Source organism: Sebastes fasciatus, chromosome 5 (genome assembly GCF_043250625.1).
Source record: "Sebastes fasciatus isolate fSebFas1 chromosome 5, fSebFas1.pri, whole genome shotgun sequence".
NCBI classification, from domain to species: Eukaryota; Metazoa; Chordata; class Actinopteri; order Perciformes; family Sebastidae; genus Sebastes; species Sebastes fasciatus.
The window spans coordinates 16051271-16076334 of NC_133799.1; the positions used below are offsets into that span (position 1 = coordinate 16051271).

The following is a 25064-nucleotide window of genomic DNA, read 5'->3' on the forward strand; positions in this document are numbered from 1 at the left end:
ATGCATTTCTTTATTTAATTTGGAGGTAATTAGTACTCTCTCTATGAGCTTTGTTGCACCTGTTAGGGGGCAAATTACACCTTACCTTTTTATTAGTGAATGGAGTCCATTGACCTCACATTATTCCCAATATATTAACAATTAAAACTAAGATCACACACGCACCTAGCAAGGCCCAAGGAAAAATGCAGAATAGTCTATATTGTGAAGTCATTTCCCACCTCATTTATAGATGGATAGATGACCCACTTGCTAGGAAAGTAGGTACAGAAATAATGTTAACTTTAATTTGAGTAAAATGAAGAATGGTAAGTGAAAATATGAAAAAAACTCCAAACTCCTCTTCTTTGGGGAGCAGTCAAGTCTAGGAAATAGACTATAGTCTGCAAGTCAGGCTGAACAGAAAATAAAATTAAACTTTAATCAAAGCTTTACATATCGGTGTCACTTTATGTACAGCACGCCCTGTGTCAACTCTTGGCTTGAGTTATGATTCTGATATTTAGGCATACCTGTTGATCCTGAAGGGCGGTGTCGTCTTTTGGTGCATTTATTTCTCCATGTGTGTGAGAAGCGCCATGTAGATACAGTTTTCTTTGCCTCGTCTATTCTCCAACAGGTTGTGGGAAAATCCAAAACATTTTCAAAAACTAAATTCAAGTTAGGACAGTTTCAAACGGCTGCGGGTTGTTTTGTACGAGTTGCCAAAGACAACGTAGTGCTGTAATGTGATTTTATAAAATCTGAGTATTTGTTAGTACAAAGAAGCTTGATGGTTATAACTATAAAATTATTACTGTTGTTTTTTTTATCTTGAACAAACTCTTTTCACTGTCCTCTTAACACACAGCACTCTACTTACCTTCGATATGACCTCAGGTTTATCAAGTCATTGCTGCAGTTTTAACTGGGAACAGTGAAAGTTAACATTTAAACAGCCAAACCTAAGTTTAAGTCAGAGTTAATGTCCCTATTTTAAAGAAAATATTGTGACTGCAGACTGAATGTCAAATTGAATGGATGAAGATGTTCAAAACAACAGCAAAGACTTTCATCCCGTGGTTATTTCTTTTGATTCAACATAACTAACACTTAAATAACAAACAGGTGCTGCTCTTCTGTCTAAATGTACAAATTAAAGCACATTAATTCATTTTTAATTAATTTGTGAATGTGTTACTGACTACATTCACATTTTTCTTCACAATAATGGTGTCAATGGGGTAAGTGCGCCTGTTAACCCTTGTTGGAACACGTTGTGCACCCGTTTGTTTAAAATGAACCACCAAATCAGAGTGATTTCTTTCACAGACGAGCTCCGCCGCCAGTTCAACAGGCTGAAGCGGCCGAAAAAACTCTGACATGGGCAGACTAGAACCGACGGTGCGGGATGTACTAGAAAAACTATGCCGACGGACGCTCACCGACGGCCCAAAACTGTCCGATGGCCGACCGTCAGCTTGGTGTGTCAGTGCCTAAAGAGACTAATTCATGGAGTGAGGTCATGAACACACAGCAGCAGATGTTACAAGCATCACGTTCTGTATTGTCATGTTAATACTAATAATAACCATTACAGTTCACGTCATTCAGTCCCAACCACACACTCTCTGTTACACATTACACATCTTCCGCATAATCCAGACAAACTAACAGACATCATTCAACAGCAGTCAGAGAGGAACATTAGTATTACGTTTCATACAAAGTTGGCCAAAGCTGTGCTCCAGCAGAACCTGCTCATTTTGGGACTGTTTACTCTGAATGGCAGGTACGCTACAGCTGAGTGAAGTTCGTTTTTGAAAAGTCGAGTTCGAGGACTTGGAGCTTTAAAGACATCGTGGCACGGCTTGTTGCATCATGGCTGGGTTGGTGTTTTTGATGTTTTCAAAAGGAAAAAAGTGGCGTGTGCTGCTCCCGTTTCCCTTTGCTGTGTGAGGCAATGACTTCCTATCTGGGGTTTGTTGTGCGGTAGGTGGAAAGACAACGTTGTCCATTGCAGCTGTTGTGACGAGGCACCTACATAACAGTCACAATGTGCATGTTCAGGTCCTTGTTTCAAACATGTCTTGTGTCGGTTCAGTACAATAAACACAAAAAGTCACAAAGGACAATGGTACCCTCTCTTAATCCCAGATAACCCTCCCACCCTCTGAGCACTGTCCATAGCACGACAGGAGAAATGTGTTTCTTCGTCAACTTACTGTACATTACCAAGGCACTAGCTAACATTTCAGTGAGCGTGTTCTGCTCATTAGGAGAACTACGAAATGAAAAGTGCGGCTAGAACCTGCAATATCTCCTTGAATTAGCACAAATGTGTTTAAAAAAAACAACAGGAGAAAGAAACAGAATTGCTGCTCCATCATTACGAGGCTACAGAAAACACAGTAACCACAATATATTAAAATGGTAGAAAAGGTGCTTGGCAACATCTTGTCCAGTCATTTTTACTGTCAGAGAGGACAACAACATTTGCAGTTCCTTGATTAGTTCCCACTGACGACAGCGACTGGAAGAGCCTCCATCACCTTTACATGTACAGCTTATGTTCCTCTACTGTGATTCTTGATTCGTATCCTCTCCTGGCTCTCTACTATCCATCATTGTCGTCTGTGGCTACTCGGAGGTTGTCGCTCGTACTCCTCTTCACTTCTCCATCTTTTCTGTTCTGCCCTGGTCACACGTCATCGTCCATATAAGGTATGTCTGGGTCAGAAAATCGTCTCTGGCCCTTCGTGGCTTGAGTGTCGGGGCGCTGGTGCTGAGGAGAGGGTGTTACTATGGAGACGGAGGAGGAGGAGGAGGAAGAGGAGGGAGGGCAGGAGGAGAAATGCATCAATAGGTCACACTCAGGGCTGTCGATGTACAGGGACTGGGTGCTGTCTTTACGGCGGCCTGGGTGATCCCTTCTCCTGACCAAGTACTGTAATGCTCGATTTCCAGGAGGGTTATTAGTCTGATCTGGACTCGAGGCTGCAGTGTGGGACAGGACGCCGGGCGGGAGCTTAACTGTGCTTGGTATGATGGGGTTGCGGCGCTGCAGCGGATGCCTGGAGGACGCGGTGGAGGATTCAGAGGTTGAAGAAACGCAGCTGGACACAGAGGAGATGGAGCTAGCAGGAGTGAGGCTTAGCAGAGAGACACGTCCACCAGGGACTTTAGGTCGCTGGGCCAGGTCTGATGGTTTGTGTGGACAGGCTGGCCTGTATCTCCTCAGCTGGGGGCCACTTCGTCCTGGAAGAGAGAAAGAGGAAAGAGGGAGAGTTGAGGGAGATAAACATGTTTTGCCTCAAAACTATGGAGTCATAAGAGTGCCATAATAAAGAGCACATCTGTAAAAGAATAAGAAAGTAAATGTGAAAATATAAAGAGGAATAAATAATACAAATATGGAAAAATACAAAATACATATAAGCATTTTCATATATTTCACATTTACTTATTCATTTATTTCTGTATGTATGTTTAAAAATGTTTTATTTAATCATTGCATATAAATTACTTAATAAATGAACAATTAAAGGTGAAAATAAATGAATCGCTCATAATTATTCTTTTATATTTTGTTATTTTGTCTTTATATTTCCACATGAATTTATTTATTTTTTTCCTCTTTATATTTCCACGTTTTTTAATTTACTTATTTATTCTTTTATTTATTCCTCTTTATATTTCCACATTTATTTTCTTATTCTTTTACAGATTTAATCCTTATTTATGACTCCATACAAAGCTACTTGTTAAATTCACTCAACAATACTGAGAGGGTGAAGAGCAATGGAAGAGCATGCAACCATGTTATCTACCAAAAATGATGTTCAATCAGGCAAACATCTGACTGGATATGTTGTGCCAAATGTTGAATTCATTAATTTGGATAAAGTTTGAGCATGCTTCTGTGCCACACATGCATTTACATGCATACATGGGTGTGCAGACGTATGGACGCAAACACACACACACACACACACAAACACAAAAACACGGTTGCTGTTCGTCCAACCTGCTTGGTTACAGAGAAGACGTCACCGCCCCCATCACCATCACTGGTCAAGACCTGCACCACAAAAAACAGGTCTGGTCTGGTCAGAAACCCACAGGTGAGTGAGAGAACCAGGTAGAAGGAAGGAGAGGCCATGCTGTACCTTAATACTGACCTTCAAGCTCTGAGCCGTGAACAGAAGAGCGCTGTTGCTGCTGCTCGTCTAAAAGACTCTCGGAGCTCAACGAGGCTTCGGAGTCAAAGTTCTCCTGGTCTGAACCGGGCTGCTCCATCTCTGGCAGTCTGCAGGCCAGATCCTCTCTGCAGAGGAACAGATGACATTAGAGAAATGGAGAAGGACGATACATCATGGTGAACAGAGAAATAACACAGAAAGCATTCTTACTTCTCCTGTTTGATGGACTTGATGCGTTCCATCAGGTTATTCTCAGCCTCCGTGTCCGAGTCCAGAGGCTCGTTCTCAGGGACCACGCTGAGATCAGAAGTCACCTTCTCATGCACCTGCAGAACACAGGACATCACACGCTGATACCTCAAACCAACTCAACTCAACAATGTCCATCATGTAATTATTATATAAACTCAATCGCTCATATAATAATTACACAATAAACATTAAAGGCCACAAAATACACATGGCTTTTCACCCAAATCTGAAACCTTTTGTTAGTGAGGGAAAGAGAAGAGGCTGGATGGTGCCTGTGGCATTCATGCATCTGCATCATTCCTGCAGCAAATCTGTGAAACACAATAACTAAAATGCTGTGATGCAAAAGAAGCTAGAAAACTATGGAGGACGAAGCCTGCCAAAATAAAAAAATAAATGACTCGATAAATAAATATGCCATTAAAATAACCAAAGATAATATTAAAAAATAAATGTTGGCATTGATTAATTGTTTTAATTTGCTTCTTTATTTATTTATCTTTGTATCATGTCCCCCATCTCTCTACTCATCTATTTAATTTCCCCATTTATTTATTTTTTTAACTTAATTTTTTTGTATTAATTTTAGATGTATATTTACATGTATTTATTCATTATTAAATTGTATATTTATTTATTTCTGCATGGTTTTCCCTTTGCATTTCCAACCTATTTATTTCCCCAAACTTAGTTATTTATGTATTATTTTCATTATACATTTCCTTTTAAAATATCAATTTATGTCACATTTTATCAATTAATTAATGGCAACATATATTTTTAATATTATTTTCAATTCATTTAATGGCATATTTATTCATTGATCGAGTCATTTATTTATTTTTTATTTTGTCAGGTTCCGTCCTCCACAGTAAACACATTACCACCCTTTCAAAACAGTACTGGCGCAAGGCGTTTACATATAAACAGTTCGTTGAAGCTATGATAAAAGTTAAAAGACACATCACCACAATCCAGAAACGTCCAACCACTCATCAACAAATATAATTTTCAGAGCTCTGTGGTCTTCTTTCAATAAAAAAACAAAACAGAATAAGATAGGAAGACACTGGAATAGCACAAAGGAAAAAAATGCATGGCAACCATCAAGCTTTGCAAGTCACACTGTTGTCAGGCCATTGTCTTATCATAAGACAACAAAAGTATTATCATGACACCAACCCAGAACCATCTTGTCCTCTTATAAAGAGAACAAGAATAACAAACAGCAACATGCAAACTACTACCAGTTAGTAATGAAGAGTAAAAAGGATTATGGGAAGAAGGATAATAAATAAAAATAAAAAAACAGCCAGAGCATCACCCACATCTAACATGCCATGCACAGGCGCGCTTCCACATGGCACACTACTACACACTACGACTACTAGGTCTACTGTACGAGGAGAGCTCGATGATACATACCACCACTCCTTTGTAAGGAGCTGAGAACCTGAGAGGTAAATGCCAGCAGTGCTAAAGAGAGACAAGGAACATTGGCCATGTTACCCATGTGATTCCTTTACATCCAGACATGAGGCTGAGCAACAGTCTAAAACTTTATGCTGTCGCTGTGGTATTGAGAGACCACTTTAAATCAAACAAAAAGGTGATCCAGAACGAGGCAGAGCGTTCGTTTCTCACCGTGTTCTGTCTTTTGAGTTTGAGCTGGTTAACAGCCAGAGCCTCGGCGTACTCCAGCTGCTCGATCTCATCCATCTTTTCATTGTAGCGTCTGATCTGCTCGTTGATGACCATCTCTATACACCTGCAGGGCGAGGAGGGAACGAGATGTCAGATCGTATGTGTGTACAGATGTTTATTAGTTAACGATGCACGACAGAATGAAGGATTCATTCATATTGTGGAAAAGTGTTTCGCTTTCATGACAGTCTTACGTGGTGGTCTTGGCAACATCCTTCATGCTGAGCAGCGGGTCAGCGTTGTCTGGGCAGCGCAGGATACACGGAGCAAAAACTATGGCCAACGAGTTAGCAGACATACGGTTGTGAGCCTCCTCTTTACACACCCTGCAATGGAAATCATTTGATATCAGCATGTAGTTTAGTTGCACATACATATAATCAGAGCAGTAATTTAAAGGGATAGTTTGGAGAAGCAGACAGGAGTTACTGCCCAGAAGCAAAGTAATGTACTGCTGCGGACGGGGCCGGCAGCAAAGCTTATTTTAGCTACATAAAAGAAAGGCCCACCTAAAACATTCAATATCAGTATAAGTGTACGCTATATATTTAGAATATTTTCGCCGTCAGACAGTTATACAGTCTATGTTTCTGATGGCGAACTGATAGGCTCTCGCCAAAACAACCAGACTCCAAATTACAGTTTTTTTTCAACGGGGTCTGGTGGTTTTGGGGGGAGAATAGATAGATATAACGGCTTCAGTTCCCGGTTGGAAGGGGCTGTCTGACGGCAAAGTAAAGTGTTGAAAATATTGTAAATTTAGCGCACATTTATGCTGATATCGATTTTTTTTTTGGTGGTCTTTCTTTCAGGAGGATAAAACATGTTTTGCTGCCGGTCTTGTCCACACAGCAGTACATTGTTTTGCTTTCGTGCGGTAACTCCTGTCTGTTTCTCCAAACTGGGGGCGTGTCGACCGTCATCTACTGTAGGTGATACACTGACTATGGATAAGTACCTCATACAACCCCACTTCAAAACACCCAAACTATCCCTTTAACTGCTGAGGTAAACTGAATATATTCATATTACGTCAAGTGACAAACGAACCAATACAGAGAGTACATACAGTTTGAGTTGCCGTAATGTATTCAAGTGAAGATCACATTAAAATAAACAAGACCACAGTGAGAGAATCCTTACCTGACGAGGTGGAAGACAAGTCTCTCCAATGTGTTGAAGTTTGCTGAAGGAAGCTCTTCCAGAATTTTGTATACAGCTTGAAGCTGCTCCTGCTTCTCCGGCAGTTCTAGAGGAGAAAACACATCGTAAGTAAAACCCCACAATTAACCATGAACAATAATAGCTCTCATTATATTTTTAAAAATACCTCATTTCAGTTTTAATCACAACTGATAAATGTTTTCCACCTCACATGTCAAATCCTAGTTTCCCCTCACTACTAACAATTTACAAAAACGTTGTCTTAAATAAGTTAAACAGTCCCACAACCCACTGAACACTGAAAAGAAAATACGAGCACTCAGATGATCTATTGTAAAATGCTGCCCCCTGGTGGGGAACTTCCTCCTCACCCACTGCATGCAGGAAGTCACTGTAATGCGTGAAGGTCATGAGTGGATCTGGTAGCTCCCTCAACCACTGTTTCACCAGGCCCGTCACTGTGTGGATGGGATAGTCTTCAAGGCAGACCAGATGGGGGTCTAAACAGCATCAACAGAAAAATCAATAAAGGAGCCATGACAGAGTTTTTATCAGTTATCTGTAAATGTCAAATAGAAGGAGTCTAACCGGTTTCTAGCCGCAGGTGCAGCTCTTTCATTCGGTTGGCAGAGCCTGACTTGCGGTAGATGCCCTCGGTGTAGAGGCCGTGCATCTCCACGTGCTCCAGCATCATCTCCAGCACCATGGGTACCGGGTTCTTTTCGTTGACCAGGCGACACACGCGCACGCCGAAGTGCAGACCGGCAGTGTCTTCGTCACTCTGTAGATTCAGACAGACAGCAACAGTCAGTAAGACGTCTACTTATCCAGCCCACTCACCACAATCTATCTACCACATCTACATTCTTCACTAAAATAAAGTTCACCATCTGATGTTGAAATATAATTAAAGCATAACTTCGGTACTTTTCATCCTGGATCCTATTTTCTCATATTTTTGTGTCTTACTGACTATTGGGACAACAATTTCTGAAACTGGTCCAATATTGAGGGAGAGCGCTGTAGACGGCAGCTGCTCTCGGGCTGCAATATGGTGCTATCAGGTCATCCACTAAAAGTTCTTGTTTTTGTCTCGTTCTTGAAATCTGGCGAGCTGACGTGTTGCTGGAAGACAGCGGTGGAATAGTGGAATACATCCATGGTGGAAACCTGAGTGCCAGCCGGGCAGTTTGTTGTGTTGGAGTACAGAAAGCTTAGCTTAGTGTTATCTAAAAGATTTTCAATGTAATGGCTGAATATTTAGATATTTTCAATGTGGATGAGGTCTTTGAATTCGATGGCCGCCCGTATTTATTTGAGCCAGAGTATACGGATATTTAGATTTCACAACGAGACTTGCATGTCGCGCATGTGTCCCGACCCGGTACATTTATACGCTTACAAAGTTACAAACAGTCCCTTTAAACCCTTTTGTAATTTTAACAAAGATAAGACTGATTGTTAAAATGAGGTGCTTAAATTTCACTAGCCAGTACTGTAATAGTGAGTCATTAATCTTAGAATAAGGACAGTCATAAAGTCGACCATGTTTCAGACTTTATGAGAACATATGCTTGAGTCTAGTAGTACATATTAAATTAGGACATTGTGTTTACTGCCTCACTCCAAACCCTTACATATAATAAGCAAATCATTAATCCAGGCCTGTAATTTCTAAAAATAAAAACCTACCTTTTTGGCACAGAAGGTGGAGCAGTCAGTGACTATTTTGCAGAGGCACTTCTTGTGGCACACCATTTTACAATCTGTCAGGCAAGATAAAAAACAATATTATGAATTAACACAGGAACTCATTACTTTATGCTATGCTGCAAGATTTATTCTTAATATTTGAACACAAATAAAACAATAAAAGAAGAAATAGAGAAAGAAAGAAAGAAAGAGTTTTGTTTGTTAACTCACAGCTGCACATATAGGCCTTCTCCATGCCCCAGATGTAAGAACTACACTGGTCACATGACTGCATAATGTTGACCTGATAGTTGACGAAAACGTGATCCAGGGGGCTCTCCATCTAACAACACAGACACTCACTCAGTTAGAAATCATAATCTACATTAAATTACAAATCATTATTGAATGAAAAAAAGTAGGTGAAATATAATTGGGTTAATCTTAACATTGCATACTTACACTTTTATCTTTTTTCCTCCTCTTCTTCCTCGCTTTAGCAGGCTGAAAAACACACGGAGAGCATTGATGCATTACTTTTTCATATTTGGACTAATTAGACTGAATAATAATGAATGTCGGTATTTAAACCTTTGCAGGTTCGGCCTCCTCCTTCTTCATCTCTCCTCTGATGAAGCCGTCCAGCACCGACTGGAAGAGGTTCACCACCAGTTGGACTTCTCCTTTCTGCTTGCCGCCTGCCAGGATGATCACTTTGTTTTGGTAGCCTGTCATCAGATCTTTGTAGCCGATGGTGGGTTTCTGGTATAAAATGAGGAAGAGGAGAGGATGGTGAGGAAGAACTCTGATCAGTATGTATTATGTGTGTTATTATGTGCCTTCTGACAAACTCACATGGAGAGAATACATGGCTTTGATAGTGTCTCTGAACTGCATGGTGGCTGATACAAAGATGGTCTCTGTGGCTGACAGCGGCTTCCCTCTGGAGCGGAAATCATTGACCTATAAAAGGAACGCAAACAAAACATAGTTTTGCTGGTAAATAAGATAAAATTACTTTATATAATAAGTAAAAATCTTGTTGATTTCCACTCACCTGGTTGCCCAGAAACTCATCGAGGTGCCGCAGCTCGTTGGCGTTGGTGATTTCCCGATCCAGTGAGGCGTTCCACTGCTCAGAGACCCGTGTGGCACGACTGATCTTTATGGTGGGGTTGCGGCTTAAACCTTTACCACCGCGGTCCCCATGTGCCTGGGACAGAGGCCGAGACTGATGTCCAGACGCTGGGGCTGAAAGGGAAGGAGGATGTTTTCATGCTTATCACCACAAAGTAAAAGGTGACTGAATCATACATAGACTACTTCTCCTTTCTCAAACTGAACTCTAAAGGAGAATGTAAAGTACCACGGAGGAAACAAAACCCAGAGTAAAGTTATTCTGTTTGCTCTGAGCGTGATCCTGCACGGGTCGGTATTTTCTCAGAAAGCAAGCAGCAGGATTAGTTAAGGCCTGAGAATATTAGTGATAATAAACCTGTGTTTTCTTTCCAGTTCTCACTTCATGAGGTGTGATGAAAGTGGACGTATCAGTCCAGCAGTTTGTGTCGAGCAATAAAATCTCAATATTTAATTTCAAAATATTTTTATTGATAATGAAATATAATCAGTCGGATCATTTTCAGTATAAAACAGAATTACTTTCCTTTTTATAAGCTTTAAGCAAATGGCCCCCAAAAAACTCAAATTAAAAAGGAATAAAGTTAATCTCTCTGCTCCAGTAAATATAATTTTTCTGAAACATGAAAAAGACAAAGTGTATTATTTACCTTCACCTCCTGTTGGCCTCTCATTGAGAATCTGAGCAAGTGTCACCTCCCCGTCTGGAGTCTGGGCCTCCTTGTGCGGTCGTTTTTTCAAAATCTTGCTGAAGAAACCACCTGACCTGCAGGACAGAGACACGGGAAGCTCTAAAGAATATTCACAAATCTTGTTCAGCAAAACTGTTTTGTAACTCTAAAGTGACTCATAGCGGTGGTAGCTGACTCGGGACACCGGGAAGAGATTTTTCAGTGTGGATTCACAATGTCAGCAGAGAATAGTTTGTTTAGTGTTTCTGAAATATTTTGTGTTCTTAATAATATGCCTGTTCGTAACTCCCTGGAAGATGTCCAGTATTTAAAAATACCACCAAAACGGAATTATCCAGAAACAGTCGTTTTTTTAAACTGCCACATATTCAAGCTCTGCTCCAGCAATGTCACCATAGCAACAATACAAACATACAAATTAAAAACAAAGCCGTCAAGCCGATGCCTCCGTCTGATAAAACTCTGGCTCCGTGTCTGAGCCTCAAGCGTTCATTTCTGGCATATAAATCCATTCAGAGTAAATTCAGTTATCAGGAATTTCCGGCTGTGAACGTGCAGCCCCACACGGGGAGCTGAGGATAGTTTGATTACGCGAGTCAAAGAGATTTCCCAGGAACAATCTGACTCAAGCAGACATTTGATTAAACGGAAGATGATTTCCTGTGAATTTTCTTGTCTCAGCAGTGTATTACGTCAGAGTGCACCTTTACTGACACATTGTCCTCTGCTTCATCTTAATCACCTCCTTTTCAAACCTCCTTTTTTCCCCACATGTAATAGCAAGCCTGCTGCTCCTCTATAGGCCGGTTCAGTGCAGTTCAGTACCTGTCTGGTGTGGACGGGATGGAGGGTGCCGAGTCTTGGTGACCAGAACCATCTTGGTGTTTCCTTCTGATGGAGCTTCCCTTTGAGCCATCGGCATGACTTTCTGAGGGGGAAATCATCTGCAGAACACAAAACAATTTACAAGTGATAAAGTATGTGCAGAATAAGTCGACCAGAAACAGATTTTTACAGCGTAAAAAGTCAAAAAGTTTATATCTGAAGCAATTTTTCCATTGTAACAGATGAGCATTTAAATTACCTCTCTGGCTGAAAAAGCACCAGCTCCTTCATAGCCTGGAGACAAACTGTCAATAGATGAGAAGGCTGTTTCGCTCCTGCAGAAGAACAGAGAGAAAAATAAATATCAATCAATTTATGAAAAGATAATAGTGTTCTTTTAAATGAGGGGTTTCCTAACCACATGAACATTATGTTGGAGAAGATATTGCCATTGATTAGAAAACATGATAATATGATGAGAACTGAAAGACATACAACGGTTGTTTTTTCCTCCTTTCCTCCCTGCTGCGAGGAGGGCTGGTGTTCTCAGTAGATTCTCCATCACCACTCCTCCTCCCCTTCCATTTCTCCGGCTTCTCCTTAATCGCCCCGGGACGGCGATGCAGGTTTGTTGCACCAATGCCGTCCCCTAAACCGTTCCTGTCAGGCACAGGGTCAGCGGTTTGCAGGGCTAACGAAGACGGGCGAACAGGACTGGCAGAAGGAGGAGACGTTTTAGCCTCCTTCTTCCCTCCTTTATCTTCCTTCACCTTCCAGGCCACGAAGGTGTACTGGTCCAGCTCCTTGCTGTCCGCCCGCTCCTTTAGCTTAGAGGGCTCCTGGCTTTTGCTCTTAGGTGGGGATGTTTGATCCTTGCTGCTGGCTGATGTGGAGGAAGAGGAGGCGGCTCGTTCAGTTTCTCTCTGGTTGTGCTCGAGGCCTCTTCGTCTCCTCTGCTCTCTCTTCTCCACACTCTTGGATGACTGGCGCTGAATAGCTGGAGCTCGTGCTTTCTTCTGTTCAGCATTGGGAGGTGTGTCGGTGTCGCCGGGCGCCTGTTTGTCCAACTCCTCACCTGTGTCACCAGAGGGTAGTTTTGAATCTGACTGTCCTAAATCCTCATCTTCTTTCTCGTCCAGCTGGGGTCCAGCCTCAGCCAGGGTACCGTTGGTCTCCAATTCCTCATCCTCCTCCAGCTCTTCATCCTTGCCCTGTTCCTCCTCTGTTGTTGAGCTTGTGTTAACCTCTCCGTCCTCCTCTCCTCTCTCCTCCTCTGTCTCCTGGACAGGGAGGATGTCATCCAGCATCTCCTCTGTGACCAGCTCTATATCCGGATCCTCTCTTGTTTGAGGCTCGCTTGCCAGTCTTTTCTCCGCTTCCTCTCTCAGTTTCTGTGCTTCCTGCTCTTTCCTGGCAGCCTCCTCTTCTTCCTCTGCTCTCCTCCTTGTTTCTTCTTCTTCTTCTGCCTTTCTCCTTGCTGCTGCTTCTTCTTCCATCCTCCTCCTTTCTTCCTCCTCCTCAGCTCTTCTCCTTGCCTCCTCCTCTTCTTCCCTCCTCCTTCTTTCCTCTTCTTCTACCATCCTCAGAGCTTCTCTTTCCTCGTCCTCCTTTTTCTGTTTCTCCTCACGTATGGAGTGGCACCTGGAATACACAAAACATAAATATGACACCCCGCGAGCATTTCTATCAGCATTTTTTAAAGCATAGTATGTCTATCTGTGGTCCACCTGACTTTTAATAATATGTTGTCTACAAACTCTCTGAGTGTCTCTGTGTTGTTACCTTCTGCGTGCCGAGTGTCCTCTGACCAGGGCTTGTATTTTGGTAGCTCCCTGTCTTTGGCGGTGGTACTCTGATCTCTGTCTGTGCCCTCTCCACACAGCCTGGATCACAGAGGCTGCCCGTCGCCTGGTCACCTCTTTGCAGAACCTGCGCCATGAACGCTAAGTAGAAGGACAGGTAACGGGACAGGATCAGCATCACACTTTAATTGTCTCCCAATACTGACATGACAGCCCATAAAATAAATGTTGCGCCTGTGTTTACCTGAATCACGATGGCCGCCTGTATCATGTCCAGAAACTCTTTCCTCTGCAGGCGACTTCTGAACCAGCGCTGAAGGAAGATGATCTTCCGCATTACATCCTTATGCAGCGTGTCCTGCAGCTGCTGTCGCTCCAGCTCCTTCAAGAACACCTGAACAGAGAGAACACATCATGATTTACATGGACAGAAGGGAAACAGGTTTATAAGGTGTACTGAAAGAATACAACTCAGGAGCAATGACGAGAGTTTAGCAGTGTACCTTAGTTTTGCCTATCTGGTACGTGGTGGGGTCCAGGCCCATCTTCTTCTCAAGCAGCGCTGAGATAACTTCTTTAGAGGCAGCGGCGTTCTTTGGCAGCAAAACCCTGAACTGCTCTATGAACTCCTGCAGGGACAGGACAACAAGGATCATCCAAACAAGAAATTAATGAGCTGTTCAAGAGAGGACTTATGTGGTTGAGATGAATGGTCAAAAACCAAGGCCAAATATTAAAACAAATGTAATAGATATTTATGTCCAGGGAGACAGCAGCTATGAGTGAATAAGGACATGTGTGTTGAATAATATTTTGACGCTGTCTTCATGTGTGTTTGTAGTATTGCACCAGCTTCTATCCAGTATTAAAATGATTTATCTTCAATGCCTGGCGTGACATGATATTGGTATGTGATTATCACATGGATTTCCCTAAAGGAGGAGTAACGTTGCAGTACCTGGAATGTGTACTTGGCTCCGTAGCCTGACCTCCTGATGCGAACAGTTTCAAGCATTCCTGTGTATCGCAGCTGCTGAAGCACCAAGGCCTCATCCAGATACATCTCCTGCTGCTCATATGCAAGGACACAAGAAGCACATTCAGTTATACTCTTACTATTTAGATATCCATATTTAGCAAGTAAATAATGTCTCTACGCTGGAAGAAAACGTACCTATTAATCAAAAAGAGGCCAAAGATTTGAACAGAAGATAATAAAGAACAAAGTCTTACCTTCTCAGCATTGGAGCGGATACAACGAATGAAGAAAGGCTCTGCTCTGTTCAGAGTCTCCAAGAGTTTGGTCAGAGAGGTCTGAGGAAAACAAGAAAAGGGGTTTGCTGAATGTTCAGAACTGCTGCTGGAGGCTGCGTTTGGCTTGTTTCTGTGTGTAACGCGCATACTGTTGTAGGTGATGTTACCTGGAACTGGGCACTGATGCTGGGGGGCTTCTTCTTCTTGTGCAGGTGGAGCAGAGACTTGGTGGTGCGATCGTGCAGCGTCAGGCTCACAATGAACTTCAGAGACCGAGAATCCAACAAACTCTGCACAGCAGTAACACAGTAAATGAATTCCCTGCTTAAACTCAATCATTAGAAATCTAATAAAAAGATGGTAAACAGTATATTCTTCTTATCCGCCCCTAAACTTGGGGTCTTTACTCAGGTTTACCTTGGGGATGCCCTGCCTCTGTTTGGTGTTCTTGTTTTTCCTGCGAAAAGGGGAGAAAGATGACGCAAGGTGAGTAAGAACTTAAGAAGTGTTTAAAGCGGGAGAACGGAACAAGTAGTAGATGGAGGGTGTGAAGCCGAGTTAGTACGGACGGCTGATTTCTTCATGCACTGTCAGTCAGTGATGAAATCCAGGGTCGCACCTGGAAGACGAGATGAATGATGGGCAGAGACGAGGCATGAAATGAGTGAGAGGGTGAGGATGACAGAGAGGAGGAGGGCGGAGTCTGCTGCAGGAGATGGGATGTAACTCTAAACAGCTCAGCAGAGACTCACCATACACAGACAGACATGCTCTATCACTTTATAAAAAGGGCCCTAAATTCATGTTCAGGTTCTCTCTGTTGCCATGTGTCAGACTGCAGAACTAATTTCTAACATGCTGCGAGGCCGCTCGGACATACTTTCACAAGACCTCACATGCCAGCACAGTCGTCTGAGGATGCTCATGCAGCAGTCAACGAAGGTATTCAAGGCATCTCAGCTTTAGCCTTCAAGAAAACTAGATAGCGTCTACAAACAGAGCTAATGATGTGATGTCTGCTGATGATGCAGGAGTGTGTTTGATGTTTTATTACATTAGCTCGTTGGTTCCCAACCTTATTTCTTAAGGGGTCCCTTTTCTATCAACGAGTAAACGACCCCTGACTAAGGGATGTATTTCATATTATATTCAATGCATAACAATAACTGTACAGAACAACGGCTGAACTGTACATCAGAAATAGTGAATGCAACAACTGAAGGAAGTTTGTGTAAAACAAGAGATTTGGATCAATGTTGAGCAAACTATTTCCTGTGAATATTGCATCTGAGATGAGTTTTCCTGTTATTTTTAGGAACTTCCTGTCAGCATTATGTATTTTTAACAATCATACATAGGCTTCTTTTTTTTGACAAATTATTTTCTTTTCCTCTCCCTGACGCTTGGCCATCGTTCTAATAGCTCTTTGGTAGTTTTAGCTACATACTTTTCTAATGCAGGACAAGACTTTTTAGCAGAGAAGTTTTGGTAACCCCTAGTGGGGGTCGGGACCCTCAGGTTGGGAATCAGTGGATTAGATCACGAGACATTAACGGGAAAAGTTGCTATAAATGTGACAGCTATAATTACATATGGCTGGTTATGTTATGAACTGAACATGGCTGGTCGAAATGAGTTGATGATAGTCCTTATCATTCTTGGGGGAGAAGAAAAGCTATGATAGGAGCATGTTCTGCCGAAGCAAACTAGACTGGACTGATTTGGAGAAGAGCTGATGCCAGGTCTGCCTGCAGACTCACTGGAGGACGTGTCGAGGGAAGCGGAGGCGACCCCAGGACTGCAGCAGCTTGCGAGGGTCCTCACCGTCCAACGGCAAGTTCTTAATGGAGCTGATGATCTCTGCATGCATGTTTCTGATCACACCACACATACACACACACGCCCAGTGTGGAGAGGGAAAGACAGGGGGAGTACAGGGAGCAGGAGAAGGGAGGGGAAAAAGATTGGAAAAACCGACAAAAGGAGGAAGGAAAGGGAAAAAAAAAGAAAAGTGGGGCGTGATACAACATCACGATTAGGACACCTTAGAAGAAAATACATCACCGCAGTTACCAAAGACAAGAACACACACTGCAGCATAGCTGGGGGTCTGATATTAAGAGGAACTTCATGCTCTGCTCATCCATGAAGAATAACCCATATGTATTCTCCCACTGTTCATGGTTATGTACATGGAAACCACAAGACACACTAGACCACCCAACCATGCTGCCGTATCCTTTTTATGAACAGAGGAAGACACACACACACACACACACACACACACACACACACAAAGAGAATGGGGCACATAGGGGTTGTATTCACACCCATATCCCTGCCGCTGTGGTAGTTAACATGCAGAGCTGACGTTCAGTGTGGTTGGCCGTCTGTTTCCATGCTGGGGTTGTTGTTACTGGCTGTGTGACTGTAAGTTGTTACTGGTGAGGCTGTTGGATTCATTGACTTTTAATCAGGGCTGGTGTTACACTGGACACTGGGTCTGGTGAGGTTAATATGGAACCTTTTCTGTGTCCATGCAATACTTTTCTGTACTTACCATGACTGACCATGAAAACAGAGGGCAGGCAGTGAAGGAATGGGCAACGTATACAGGAAATGAGTCCCAGTGAATCTGACCTCTACACCTCCGTGTTTGCAGATCTGGTAGAGGCTGGTGATTTGATAATGATAACAATGGGCCTCATGCAAGAACCACTCGCACTAACAGATTCGTTATTATGTGGCATGTACGAGTGATTTAGAACTTCAGCAGCATTCACCAATTTTCTTGTATTTTGAATTTTCTCGATTTACAAGTGGTCCAGATCTGTCGTAGGAGTCATGTGCAGTTAGTCTGCTGTTGTTGTTGTTGATTGTATATTTCATTACTTTGAAGCAATTTTGAGTTTGAAAATCTTATAAATTACACTTCATAATTATGTTCACATTATCCTGTTTGATTCTGCAATTTGAATTATAATCTAATTCTAAATGTATTTATATAGCCTAATGATATCATCAACAATTTAAATTGGCCATTGATGCTATCGTATAGCAGCTCCCTCATTTGCATAATGAGGCAGAAATGCATAAATAAATGTGTAAAATAAAGAATACAGAAATAAATACGTTTTGGGAAATAAATAAGGGGATAAATAAGGGCTGAAATGCAAAGGGAAATTGTGCAGGAATAAATAAATGCATAAATACATACATTTAAGAAGTTAAAAAAAATAAATAAAAAAAAATAAAATGATAAATAAACAAAAGGGAAAATTAAACAGAAAAGTAAATAATAATAATAATAATAATAATAATAATAAAATTAATACAAAGATAGACAAATAAAGAAGCAAATCAAAACAGAAATATAAATTTATGTCACATTTTATCAATTAATTAATGGCTACATTTATTTTTTATATTATTTTTGATACATTTAATGACATTTATTTAATTATCGAGTCATTTATTTATTTATTCATTCCTTTTTGATTTTGGCAGTTTACGTCCTGCGTTTGCTGAATCGGACGTGGCACAATCGTTCGAGCCAACGGCACAAAAAAAAGTAAGAGAAAGTTAAGGCAAGAATATGAAAATGTTCCTGCATGAGGCCCAATGTGCTGGGAGGTTCAACTCAGCTCAGGTACTATTCTGTAAAAAAAAAAACACCCCAGTAATTTTAGATCTGAAAGCAGGAGGTTGAAGGTCAGGATTCAGAGGGCCCAACAAAATATTCTCCATGGTTTGGTTCCACTCTGAGAAAGCTCCCCAATTCTGTCTGTCTATTTGACTTGGGGCCTCTGGACGTGTATGAATACTTGTGTGCTTTCAAAGCACCACAGTTGATGTAAGTAATCCGGGTGGCTAATCAGAGAAGGCCAGTACAAACACCTTCCTGTGCTCTATAGCAAGAATAATAAACATGAGGAAGGAGAGAGATTATCACAGCTACAGTAAAAGATGGGGATTACAGTGAGGGAAGAGAGGTAAAGGGCAACTTTGTTGTACTACTGGGTTATAGTGGTGTACTGAACTTCCTCCTATACTTTCATATTTAAAGAAGCGACATTTCGCAAGCCGGGCCTTCTGTGATAAAACCCATTTCATACATCAACTATATTAAATAGCTAAAAAAAGATTCAGATGTTGGTAGATGTTGGTAGCAAACTCAGAAAATGGAGCAAACCAGTCGGTATCTATTACCCCAAACAAAACACACTTCCTTCCTGCCTGGCCTCATTTCTTCATTCCTTTTCCTGTCCACCAAATTCACTTACTTCTTACTCTCATAGCTAGCAAAGATGTCTTCAAAGGCCTCTAGAGGGCGCTCCTCTGAGTGATCAAAGTAGAAATCGAGCATAGATGCTCGTCTGTGGAGGGGAGAGGAGAGAACCGCATACAGTGGGGTCACCAAGAGGTGGAGAGGATATGGGTGACTGAGATGAGGTGAAGGGGGATTCATCTGTCAGGGTGACGTGTTAAAAACAAGCTGTGATTTTGTCAGTTACAGTAACTCAGCTGAACAGATTTCCCCTTCCTCATCTCATCTAGCACCACAGGTTAAATGTGGAGGTCCACAGTTCACCAACCATTTGAAACATCACCTTCAACAAGGAGCATCAAACAGGAAATATGCTGCTGTGTAGTTTATAAGTGGAGGAAAGGCTGCAGCTTCATGAAGGCTGTATATTATATTCATCCTATTTAAAATAACCAGTCTGTGTGAGTCATGGAAGAAAAGTAACAGAGTTATTAGATGTTATTAGTCTGCCTCCACATCCACAGGTACTATAGCAGACAGATTCCTCCAGAGGCAAAACACCTGACAGTTAGAAAAACCATCCAAACCCAACAGAGACCAAGTGAGAAAATAGTTTTATATTAAATTATATACATTACTTACTTGTACATTCTGTCTATTGGGGCATTGGATCGCTGAAGCTCTCCTAAAGGAGTTCTGGAGATTGGACGGACAACACCTATAAAAAAAAAAGAAATAATACGCATTATTAACGAGCAAACAATGTATTTATCATAAGACGGCTTTCAAGTAGAAGAAAAGGTAATCGGAGTCACATGACCTCAGCAGTTTTGGATGTTTTGGTTTTGGTCTCAACCTTATTTAATCTTGTTAATCCACATAAAAAGGCTCCTACGTCAGTGTGTTACGCCTGAGGGCATCAGAATAGTCTGGGGGATTTGAGAATTGCACGGAAAATATCAAAATCTCCTAAAGCCTCCCGATTCTCCGTATTCCTCTGACCTGAGAGGCTAATTACAGAGCAGAGAAACTGCAGGACTCTGAAGTCGTGGTATAAGCTGCACAAGTGGAGTGAAGGAAGCTGGTGTGTGTGACACATTTGTAAATGTACTGTAATCTATCTACCTATAATGAAACCATTGTACCTTTGTGTTCCATCAATACTTCCCTTACAATAATTCTGACTGATGAACAAGAATATCAGTCTCTGTTTAGCAATAGCATAATTCAGATTGGGCTGACACTGTTCCACCGATAACGTACCTGAAGTTTTGGCGGCCCAGGAGCGGCCCGCTTCGTTAAAAGCAGCCATGCCTCTGATGGTGGCGCGCAGGATGCCCCATCGAAACATGGCCACCGGGTCCATGCCGATGAGCTGCCGCACATACGCACGATCGCTACTCCGCAACAACGCCACAATGTCTGGACGCATGTGGTCTGTGTTCTTCTCCCGGAAATCCTGGTGAGGTCAAATATATGAAGAACATTAAAAACAGCATCGTCAACACACAAACAAATGGCCATATGCTTATGCTTATGTTGTTATGCTGATGTCTTCTCTGTCCGTCCTCCTTACCTTGATTTGATATTTGACTTTCCCAGCAAAGTGTCGAATGACGAAGGCGGGCTCCATGACTGCTGTGGGGACAAAGTATTTGTTCCCCTGGTGCTGCTGCTTGAATTTGGCTAATAGTGTCTCATCTGTGGCATGGGGAAAGCTGGAGTACAGGCACAGAGAGAGGGAAAGGGGAACGAGGGATTGATAGAAAGAGGAGAGGAAAAGAGAATATGTGATAGGTTAATAGAAAGCTTCAACTGAATCAAACTCACAGCCGTGAGTCATGAATGAAACAGTGTGAATCATGTGTAGCTGTTCGTACTTGCTCTCCTCATCCAGCAGGTAGAGCAGGCCAGTGGGCTTCTTGCTGATGAGATGGATACAGCCCACGTTGTCTGTGTAGTCGATGTTGTGCCAGGTGATTCCCTCTGCTTGGTACTCCTCCTGGTTGAGGCAGAGCAGAACATGTTGGTGAATAAGCTCAATTTCACTCTTGATTTTTTACCTGATTTATTGGTCTCAAACGTAAAAAAATTACAAATACTTAAAAACATCCAGAACAGATGTAATTATTACACTGTTTATGCTAAAAGATACTGCAGTTTTCCAAGTCAAGTTTGACTAAAGCCCTGTTTCGACCGTAGGAATTTCCCCCCAGAACTAGGAAGCTTTTGAGGAACTCATTGCGTTTCAACCGCAAGGTCCACGGTCTAAATTAAGTTCCATGGACATTTTCCAGGGCATTTTTATTGCTTCAACTCGTACCGTTTCATTCATAAAACAAGGAAGTACTCTAGGATCGATTTAGGACCATTTTAGGATGAGGGGAGAGCATTTCTCCTTGTTTGATAACATTAAAAGTGAAGTAAGGCTCTGCTGTCAGCTTCCCGACTCATTTGAAAAAAGACGGAAAGAAAAAGAGAGAGAGATCGTGTGAGCGAGCCGAGAGGGCAGGCGCTAGAAGAGACGGACAGCGAGTAGTTCCGGGACTAAATTACCAGGAACCTCTTGGTGGAAACAGGGCTTAAATAACTAAATATTTTAACAGTAAATGTAACTTTGTATTCCTGTTGTCACCAGGCTCTGAAGGATAAGATAAACTAACATGTAAACTTTTCTCCCTTCAGAGAGGAAATGTTTGCATGAGTCACCATTTAAGTAGTCATTATTATAAACACAGAGCAGAGAAGAGTCATAAGTTTGAATCACAGGGGAGAAAATCCACTGATGGTGTGTTGTTGGTTGCGTCATATCTGTGAGGCAAACGAAACGCGAACACTCACCTGTTCCAGGTTGAAGATGTGATGGTTGAAATAATACTGCAGCTGCTCGTTTGCATAGTTGATGCAGAACTGCTCAAAGCTGTTGGTCACAAAATCCTCAAAGCCAAAAATGTCCAGGACACCGATGGACAAACACTGGAAAAGAGGATGATGAACACTAGTGAGGAGCAGGAAGGGGAATGCATTGCATACAACAATCATACTCCCAAAAACAACAATATTTATAGCATTTGTTCTTCTGTCACATCAAAATGAAGTTCCTTCAGGTACGTCAGCAGAGGAAATCTCTAATATTCACTGTTTGTGTGTTGTTGTGTGAGTGTTTCTGTCTTACTGGGACAGATTCCTCCATATCTTTCTTGTTGAGCAGTGCGTGATTGATGCGCAGGACGATCCAGTCAAACAAGGCGCTGTACAGAGATTTAGCCATGGAGTCTCTGGCTGTGATAGCCTGATAGGAGGAAGAGGGGATGATGCATATTGTGACGAAAACTTCAATAAACACAATAGAACAAGAGAACTACGGTGGCCTTCAGGTAACGTAAAAAGGTGAAAGTCTCTCTCTAGAGCCTGTTTGGTTTGTCCGTTCTGGGCTGCTGTAGAAACATGGCGGACTCTGTGAAGAGGACCCGCTCCCTATGTAGATATGAAGGGCTCATTCTAAGCTAACGAAAACACAATGATTCTTAGTTTCAGGTGATTATACACTACAGAAAAAATAGTTGTGAATATTATATTCCATTTCTGCTAATAGATCCCCAAAATGTTACACACTGTTCCTTCAATCTGAATCTGCAAAGTTACTGAAGTCTTCAAATACATGTAGTGTAGTAGAAGTATAAGGCAAATCAAAAATGGAAATACTCAAGACAAGTATAAGTACAAAGTACAAGTACAAACTTTGGAAACAGACTATGTTACAACAAAAGTCTGATGTAAGCAAATGTAAATGAGGGCTTAATCAGAAACCAAAACAGAGAAAAGGACAACATGAAAGGTTGAACATTACACACTGACTGTAGGAGTGATATCAATAAAGAAGCAGACACATAAGGTCACCAATTAGTATGTGGTTAGACACCATTACAGTAATGACAGGTTTGATGTCTTCATGGCAGGTGCCTACCTCATAGTGGCTATAGGGAAGGATCAGCTTGTCGTTGACCGTCACTGTTTTCCTCTTCGTCAGCGCCTCAACCAGCAGCTCCTCTTTAACCTGAGAGGGAACCCACACCGGTTAATGCTGACAGTCACAGGCAACTCACCAGACACAGTGAAATATGAACATATGTTACCTTCAGCAGGTCAGAGAGCGTAGCCAGGACCTCTGGAGGTCCCACATCCAACCCTTCGTCTCGGCCTGTCGACTTCCTCCTGTAGGTCACGTTGCCCAGATACAAGATGGCCGAAAGCACAGAAAAGATCCTGCAACACAGTCACAAAAATGAAGCTGAAAGCAGCAGCGACAATGCAGTCGCATGACAAATGCAGGAACAGTGATACACATACTGTTCTTCAGCCATATCATCTGTTTATGTTCAATAACTAGTAACCTGAATAGAAGCATTGTATGGGGCTGCATCCGGACACCGTTTCTAATAAACGGCTACATTAGCCGCATTAGTTGCAGCTATTATTATAAACAGTCTCTTTGATGTAATTTATATTTTTGGTAATGTGCCTCAACGCTCAGACAAAATAACGTCTGTTTTTTGGACTGAGTGGAAAAATGCTTCAAGATGGATTTACAACATAATCCCCCTCAACATGTCTGGAAGAACATTATGTCTCGTTCCTACATTACATACAATGTATGAACACTGATTCACTTACTGTTTCTTGGTGGCGGGAAGGAAGCCAACCATCTCCATCGCCTGCTGCAGCCTTTCAAAGTCATGCCGCAGGTCTTCCTCATCTTCTATCTTAAAGTTTTGCTACAAGACAAGACATACAGTTAGTATGGGTGACAGCAAAAGCACAAAATGGACAAACAAAAAGGTGACTGAAAAGGAGGGTGAGGAAAGAGGGGAATAAAAAAACGAGTGAGAGAACAAAGACTGCTTCATTAACATGCAGTGCACATGTGCGCAGTAAGCTGGGAGTGTATACAGCAGCTTATTCAGGAGCTTGACAGTCTTCATGAATACAGGGTACACTCACAGTGAAATACACTGTTACCTTAAAGGTCAAATCACACACAACAACGGGTTATAGTTCATTAACACAATCCGAAGGTTATCTAGTCGGGTTGCGTAGACTGAAAACGGTAGAATGAAAGTGAATCAAGATTGGCTGTTTATTTCAAATGGATAGACAATGAACTGCTGGGTGTGATGGGACAGGGGAGCAGTACTGTACCTGCTTGAGGTAGAAGTATTCTTCAGGCGGCAGCAGCTTGAACTCCTTCCTCTCCTCCTCTGAAGCTCCCAACAACAGGTAGTAAAACACGTGGTAGTTCCTGGTAAACACACATCATTCTTAAAACCTGTACTATACACAAACTGTACTCACACCAAGTTATTACGGCAAGAAAATGTTCTTTAAACTGCTCTTCAAAGGATGAATTAATTCTTATATGCATCCATTAGGGCGGTCCTTGACCAAAGAAATTCTTAGTTGATTAAAACTCATACCATTTTGTCTACTAATCCACTAATTGATTTAATTGACAGATCTGTAAAACTGAGTTTCTCCACAAAGTATCAACAAAAACACCACTTTAAATCTTGTGTTTACCAGAGATGTGCTCAAAAGTGTCTTGGGAATAAGTCATTTAGCATGAAAAAAAGCATAAAAAACAACTAATCGACTAAAGAAATCTTAGTCCACTAAGAACAAAACGACCGTTTAATTAACTAATCGACTAAGAGGGGGCAGCCCTAGCATCCATCAGTTGTTTATTATGTGGTGAGCAGTTATCAGTGGATATGAGCTTCACGTTTATGGGCACAAATAAGGGGGTGATAAAGTTTTGCCGATAAACCAAGAGTCAACACATTGTAAAAAGCTAATAGAAAGAAGACAATGTCTGGAGCTCAATGATATCAGTTTTCCACTCGTGCTATCAGTGGGCAGGTAGGCAGATAGGCGACTAAGCTTTGTTGTTAAAGCACACGGGAGTAATGAGTTTCCACACGTATCACTAAGAAACACCATACAGTGGAGTCACTCCCTGACCAGACAGGCAGGATGCACCGTCAACAGCAACTGTAGGCTCGGTGACTCACTGTACACTGTACAGGTGGCTGGTAGC

At 41.9% G+C, this 25064-nt stretch overlaps 1 protein-coding gene across 13 annotated transcripts in view; it reads right to left on the reverse strand.

Annotated features, from left to right (window-relative positions):
* Positions 1–1525: 1525 nt before the first annotated feature.
* The window catches only part of LOC141767729 (myosin IXB), a 69479-nt gene continuing 45940 nt past the window's right edge, over positions 1526–25064 (reverse strand). Inside the window, exons 7-45 of one of the 13 annotated variants that reach the window (XM_074635309.1) lie at positions 24170–24269; positions 23645–23745; positions 23107–23236; positions 22938–23027; positions 22146–22262; positions 21812–21946; positions 20851–20972; positions 20547–20688; positions 20234–20429; positions 19613–19688; positions 18987–19079; positions 16464–16577; positions 15121–15160; positions 14871–14993; positions 14683–14763; positions 14408–14518; positions 13953–14078; positions 13694–13843; positions 13430–13590; positions 12143–13288; positions 11907–11982; positions 11648–11766; positions 10781–10896; positions 10051–10244; positions 9849–9956; positions 9585–9755; positions 9456–9497; positions 9225–9336; positions 8994–9067; positions 7890–8082; positions 7673–7801; positions 7281–7386; positions 6332–6463; positions 6078–6201; positions 5859–5909; positions 4392–4507; positions 4161–4306; positions 4007–4060; positions 1526–3237 (exon numbers count right to left, since the gene is read on the reverse strand). In XM_074635309.1, the coding sequence (XP_074491410.1) occupies positions 4047–4060; positions 4161–4306; positions 4392–4507; positions 5859–5909; positions 6078–6201; positions 6332–6463; positions 7281–7386; positions 7673–7801; positions 7890–8082; positions 8994–9067; positions 9225–9336; positions 9456–9497; positions 9585–9755; positions 9849–9956; positions 10051–10244; positions 10781–10896; positions 11648–11766; positions 11907–11982; positions 12143–13288; positions 13430–13590; positions 13694–13843; positions 13953–14078; positions 14408–14518; positions 14683–14763; positions 14871–14993; positions 15121–15160; positions 16464–16577; positions 18987–19079; positions 19613–19688; positions 20234–20429; positions 20547–20688; positions 20851–20972; positions 21812–21946; positions 22146–22262; positions 22938–23027; positions 23107–23236; positions 23645–23745; positions 24170–24269 (5377 nt within the window). In that variant the 3' untranslated portion in view covers positions 1526–3237; positions 4007–4046. Of the gene's footprint in view, positions 3238–4006; positions 4061–4148; positions 4307–4391; positions 4508–5858; positions 5910–6077; positions 6202–6331; positions 6464–7280; positions 7387–7672; positions 7802–7889; positions 8083–8993; positions 9068–9224; positions 9337–9455; positions 9498–9584; positions 9756–9848; positions 9957–10050; positions 10245–10780; positions 10897–11647; positions 11767–11906; positions 11983–12142; positions 13289–13429; positions 13591–13693; positions 13844–13952; positions 14079–14407; positions 14519–14682; positions 14764–14870; positions 14994–15120; positions 15161–16463; positions 16578–18986; positions 19080–19612; positions 19689–20233; positions 20430–20546; positions 20689–20850; positions 20973–21811; positions 21947–22145; positions 22263–22937; positions 23028–23106; positions 23237–23644; positions 23746–24169; positions 24270–25064 lie in introns of all 13 variants that reach the window. The other 12 variants (XR_012593923.1, XM_074635311.1, XM_074635303.1 and 9 more) reach the window with 12 other exon arrangements.